The sequence below is a fragment of the Solanum tuberosum genome, unplaced genomic scaffold (genome assembly GCF_000226075.1).
Source record: "Solanum tuberosum cultivar DM 1-3 516 R44 unplaced genomic scaffold, SolTub_3.0 scf00365, whole genome shotgun sequence".
Classification (NCBI taxonomy): domain Eukaryota; kingdom Viridiplantae; phylum Streptophyta; class Magnoliopsida; order Solanales; family Solanaceae; genus Solanum; species Solanum tuberosum.
The window spans coordinates 305,131-311,167 of record NW_006239290.1 but is presented as its reverse complement, the minus strand read 5'-3'; the positions used below and the strand labels follow the sequence as shown (position 1 = coordinate 311,167).

Here is a 6,037-nt window from a genome sequence, read left to right as displayed (position 1 = left end):
CTAATATAAATCATAAGTAAAACTTAAAACACAATACTTATAAGTATTATAGATGTAATTCAAACATGAAATATAAACGTAATCATCATGAAAGACAATAACCAAAAAGGGACAAAAGTGATTAACTCCAACTTAATGCTAAACCTAAACATTATATATATATATATATATATAAAATTTGGTGTGATATAACATAACTAGGACATTTGGTCCACTTAGCCACAATCTACCTAATGTAGTTGACACAACCCAAAACTAGAAAACACAAACCGCCCCTGCGCCACAAAGCTCAACCATCCAATTGCGGCTTGACTTGTGCTTGACATGGATTTGGTAACCACCAATGTGTTTGGCATGTCAAGGTGTGTTGCTTGCTCATGTGCGTGCGACTATTGCCTCGTCGTGAATCGTGACAGATCAGTCAGAATTTTGATTAACGAATTTCAAAATATGAATAAGTAAACACACGAAGAAACTAAAGAAACGAGATTCAACATTTATTATATGATCACTACTAAGAACATAGGCTCTTGTTTTTTCCACCATGAACCAATAGAAAATTTATACTATATACAAAACATGATTTTCCCATTCTATTATCATTGAACCACCACATGATTTTCCATTCTATAATCATTGAACCACCTCATTGAAAAAACGCATGGTGAAAAATAGATTCCCATTGAAATATTTGAACTAGTAACTGAATGTTTTTTTTCTCTCATTGATCGATTCAATCAGAATATTCGTGAAAAAAGCCCATAAATATTTTTTTCAATGGAAAATTTTAATGGGGAATTAGTTTTTTTAGTAGTGTATATACATATAAAATAATTTTAACCATATAAAAATCATATAACTTTTTATTAAAAAAAAGTACGGGTAAATTCCCTAGGTCCTACCTGGCTCCGCCACGGACCGTCAAGCGCACCACTCCCACACACGTCATAGTTTTGTCTCTGCCTTACCTTGGCCTTTTAATTAAATGTGCCAGCTCTTTGCCTCATGCCTAATGTCTTGAAATATCAATGCCAAGTCAATGTTTGCCACATTAATTTTATATTTTTGTCATGATTTCTAGGGTCGATTTGAATTACATATCAACTATATATAAGATTAAAATAGTCATCCCATTTACATATCATCTCTAAATGCAATTCTCGCATAATGATTTTCAGGTAAAATACTTTCATGAAAAATTAATGTTTCCTTTATATGTAAATAAAAATATATAATTTTAAAAGTATTTATATAATTTATTGATTTATTTAGTTTTCTATTCGATGACTGATATTTGTATAATTGGAATCCAACTAAATTTATATCACTATTACAAGACTCATTTTTAAAGAAGATGATCATAACAATTTTATTTTTATTTTTAAAAGCATGAATCCAAAATATTTAGTTAAACATGTGAAAGGTCTCAAACCTTCTCATCACAAATCGTGTTAGTTACTTACTTGGTTATAAAATATAAACTACAAAAATACAATGTGAGATGGGGTAGGGGTAGGGGTAGGGGTAGGTGTAGGGGTAGGGGCAGGGGAGGGCAGGGCAGGTGAGGGTAAGGGTAAAGGTAAAGGGGGAGGGGATTACGAGGTGGGAAATCAAACACTCACCAGTGAAAATTCAGGTAGTCAGCCAATTAACTGAGCTACTAAGATTAACCTATTTTTGTGAAGATTGATGTAATTTGGCTTTATAAAAAGGATTGACATGAGTTGACTTGGATGCAACATATTGTAGCTAGTGAATAATGGACAATTTGATTGTTTCTATTATATGTTAAGATTATGTATGTAAAGAATTAAAAGTTTGTTCACTTGTTTGGTTTAGATGAAAGCCTTTTGCAGTGCAGCAGAGCTTTTGAGCTAGGGCATTTGTGAAGTTCCGTTCTATATCAAAAAGGTAACAATTGTAGATCATTAAAGTATATCAATGTGATCGTTCTATATCAAAGAAGGTAACAATTGTAAATCATTTAAGGATGTCAATGTCTCTAGTTTAGAAGCTCAAACTGACTGGATAGTCTCTAACTCATGATTCGTCTATGGAACATCGAATCTGACATCTACATAGTCTAGCTATTACTTGTCTTTAGTGCTGGAAACATTATCTAGCTGCCCGTGGCAGTGCTAAGACTGTTTTTTCTATGCATGGTGATCGATGGTGGTAGTAGTGGCAATGGTGATAGTTGTGCAATGTTTGCTAGTGGTGGTTGCTAGTTGTGGTGATGAATGGTGGTAGTAGTTGTTTGGTGGAAGCTGGAAGGTTACATTCACAGAAATCTTTAAGTGAAGAGCAAATAAGTGGTTGTAAAAGGGGAAAAAAAGAAGACATGTTCTGATGTGGCGGGATATGAATGATTCAGATAAAAGACTTCCTATAAGTTGAAACAAACAGGTTTAAATCCTGCCAGGCTTTAAGTGTTAATTGATCCTTCTTTTGTGTAACAAAATGGCGAGCAGAATAAAAATATAAAATCCAGGTTGGGTTTTCAACAGAAGCAATTGATATTCCATTGCAATTCAATATGTAATAACATGTAAAAGTGTATAATGTTTTTACATGGTTTCTTAACATTTCATAATACACCTTTTTGTGCTTTTACTTGGTATAATCTATATTTCTCTTCCGCAATAAGATTTTTTTTTTTGTATTTACAATATGATTTATTCAGAATATGATTCTATGCACGACTTATCAGCAATTCATTTCTAGTACCTTCTGATGCGATCTCAAAGAGACCTTTTAATAAATGAGCAGGTCGGCAATTACTTTTTCATCTCCGGGAAGGGAATGATTTTTCAGTTCCGAGGGCCATGGAAGTAGATACTGGAAATTCGTGTTTTATTGAGAAGCTGCCTGTAGAAAGATACACATCTACAAGAGAGACAAAGAAGCCCCCAGAAACTAACAAAAGCCCTGCTGCATTTGTCAATCACGGTTTGTTTTCTGATCCTTTTGAGAATTTAGAAACAAGTCTCTTCAACTGATCGAGGCAAAACTGTTTTGTTTTAGTTAAGAAGTTTCACTTGTTGGGGAACATGGTCTGTTTATGCTATGGCTCAGGATGACTTAAAGGAAACAATCTTGACTAAATTCATTTTTTTGTTGTGTTGAACCTGTTTTCATGCCCCTCTCAGTGCTCTCAATCAGTCAGTCGGTTATGTCTCTTCCCTCAAACCTCAAAAGGTTCACAAGAGCTAGACTGCTGTTGTCCATTTGTCATAAATTAAGCAACTAATAACTATTAACAGACACTGAAAGGAAGAGATCCACGAAATAGGGTGTCCTCTTCGTCTCCGCATGTATTTTTACAGAACATAGCTCTCCCGAGTCTATTTTCTTTAAACAAAATCTTCAATTTGACAGTGGCTTGAGGTCACCAGTAAACTTCCGACTTCTTGTTCTTTACATTGAAAGAAATAATTCTGCACTTTAATACACTTCAGCACAAAAACTCCACTCGTTAGAGCAGTTATCGTCCTTTGTACCTTAATAGAAATGAACAACCTGAAAGCTCAGATTGGCGGCTTCAAGGAAAAATTATATCAAACTGTATGAGGCTAGACTTTGTGTTTCTTCTTGTGTTACTTATATAGTATAGTTTTGTTTGTGGTGCAGCTGCTATTGCATGGCATGAGAACAGAAGAAAATGGGTTGGAGAAGTATCAAGGAAGTCAGAAAGGATGCCGAAGGATCCAATTATAAGGTAACACTTTGCACCCACAGTATACAAAAATCAACTTCAGAAGAGTCCCCATTTATGTTTCATGTTTTAGATTAGAGCTGAAGTTCTCAGTGCTCTTGGTAGTGCCTCAGAGAAATCCTCGATCGTCAGAGATACGGTGATGAGTGGAAGTTTTTATCTTTACTGCACATAGAAGGATAACTTATACTGTCTGAATCTGAACTTTGTCATATACAACCAAAAATACCGGAAGAATGTCAAGTTAGTTGCTGCTCTATGGTGTTCAGTTAACAGTTAGGAATTCATATTGAGGTGGTTCAGTGGCTATGCACTTAGAGAACAGTAATGAACATATAAATGGCTGTCCGACAAAAGAGTAAGGAAAATATATGGTAAGAAACTATAGGTTTCAACTTCATATGTTCCAAGTGACATTGAGCTTTTTACCATTTATCAAATTTGATCCTTATTTTAGTCTAATATGGGCTGTAATGCATCAGCAAACGTCAACAAACTAGGGAGATAGTGATTTAATGTACTTGATGTTGCATAGCTCCTGTTATTGCCACATCCATATGATTTAATGCAGTAGACATTATCAATCTCAACTGCTTTCCTATGTTTATCTAGAGGAAGTAAGTTCGTGTGCAGGGCATGATATTGATATTGCAATGCACACATTTCTCTATCTCAAGAACATGCTCTATTTATTCTAGAGTGAACAAGTGGTGAGCTTTTGCACTTTTCCCACTGTGCATGTCCATCTTGAAATGCATATATTCCTATTGCACCACATACCAGGCATGACATATATCTCAAGTGTGGTATGTTAGTGCAAAATATGTGCCCGATTAACAAGAAGTAATCTTTGTAGCGTAAACTAGTTTATCATGGCCAGTGATCCAAAAGTATTCTGAAGTGTCTTCTAAGAGATAAAGTAACTAATGATAAAGGGATGATCCAAGGACAGGAAACTTGAGTTTATAGTTCAAGAGCCTTTAACGTCGAGGTTTAGATAGAGAGTGATTGAGGGTAAATACCGTGTCAATCTTGAAAAGTTTTACCAAGCTTTTTAGACTTGCTTAATTATGTTCCAAGTACATGATATAGGCATATTGTGGCAATAAAATCTAGAGGGGCGGACCCATTATTCCCCGAGTTCTGAATGCTGTGGTTGGGCTTAAGGATTGGCCTATCTCAGTCATAAAAAAAGGGGAGTGTTGTGCACTAAGGTCCCGCTATGCGCGGGATCCAGGGAAGGCCGAACCAGTTTGGGTTTTTATTGTATGCAAATGAATTAAGTAAACATGTTCTGCCTTTGACTCGGCTCAAAACCTTCCATTACTGTTCTTATTTCTTACCACTAGACTGAAATGTCTACGAATTTCTCATGCAGTTGGACAACGACCTATGAAGAGTTGCTCTCTACAACTGACCCTTTCTCTGAGCGAATTCCTTTAACAGTAAGCAATCCTGAAATTTATAGTATTATTTTATCAGAAGTCTGCTCCATTGCTGTTTCATAAGAATGATGATCATTTGGCTAGTGCTAGTATTAATTTCTGTATTTTCACAGGAAATGGTTGACTTTCTAGTAGATATCTGGCACGATGAGGGGCTTTTCGACTAGATATTTATGAAGACAAACTTCATCTATGTATCTTGTGCAGATTATATTGCAGACATTTGGAAATCTTGTGCATCTTCGACAGTCTTTGACCCGTAAGATATTTAGCTTGACATTCAACTTCTTCTAGCCATTGATCTTTATAGGACCTTCCATTTTATGTGGTACCATTCGTAGTCATTGCCTAGTATCGTTAGCAGGCGAAACGAAGGAGAGAGTCCTCTATCTGAATCATGTTGTATCAAATATTATTATGTATGAGTACTGAATTTTTCAAGCAGATTCTTAATAATCCCTAAGTAGCTTTGTTTTCAATTATTTGTGCAATGTTTATAAGTTATGGCCATTAGCTATTTTTGGGCCAACTTATCAAGTATTTTTGCTGTATATAAGGTATGGTTTAGGAAATTACATTCAATGATCTTGGAAATGGGCGGACTTGAACTTTTGATCCTAGCTTGGGCGTTGACGGTCTTGAACTTTTCAATAAGTTTTGACTTTTGGGCACATCCAATTTATTGGAACGATACAGAGAAGATTAACAAGGTCTTGACTCTTGACATTCACGATTATGGTTCAATTTTTTCTTATAAATCTTTTGGCAACTCCCAACATTATCTCAACTTTAGTCTTTAGTCATTCTATCGTTGATTGATGATTTTAGGCACAATATATAAATTAACTCGAGATTTCAGTTCAATCTTTAATGCGTG

General features: G+C 35.2%; 1 protein-coding gene across 2 annotated transcripts in view; it reads left to right on the top strand.

Moving 5' to 3' along the window:
- The window catches only part of LOC102604477 (uncharacterized), a 6,991-nt gene extending 1,352 nt beyond the window's left edge, over positions 1-5,639 (top strand). The window contains exons 2-6 of one of the 2 annotated variants that reach the window (XM_006361627.2): positions 1,840-1,911; positions 2,770-2,949; positions 3,631-3,718; positions 5,094-5,160; positions 5,274-5,639. In XM_006361627.2, the coding sequence (XP_006361689.1) occupies positions 2,826-2,949; positions 3,631-3,718; positions 5,094-5,160; positions 5,274-5,327 (333 nt within the window). In that variant the 5' untranslated portion in view covers positions 1,840-1,911; positions 2,770-2,825 and the 3' untranslated portion in view covers positions 5,328-5,639. The remainder of the gene's footprint in view (positions 1-1,839; positions 1,912-2,769; positions 2,950-3,630; positions 3,719-5,093; positions 5,161-5,273) is intronic. The other variant, XM_015315425.1, reaches the window with a different exon arrangement.
- The last annotated feature ends 398 nt before the right edge of the window (positions 5,640-6,037 follow it).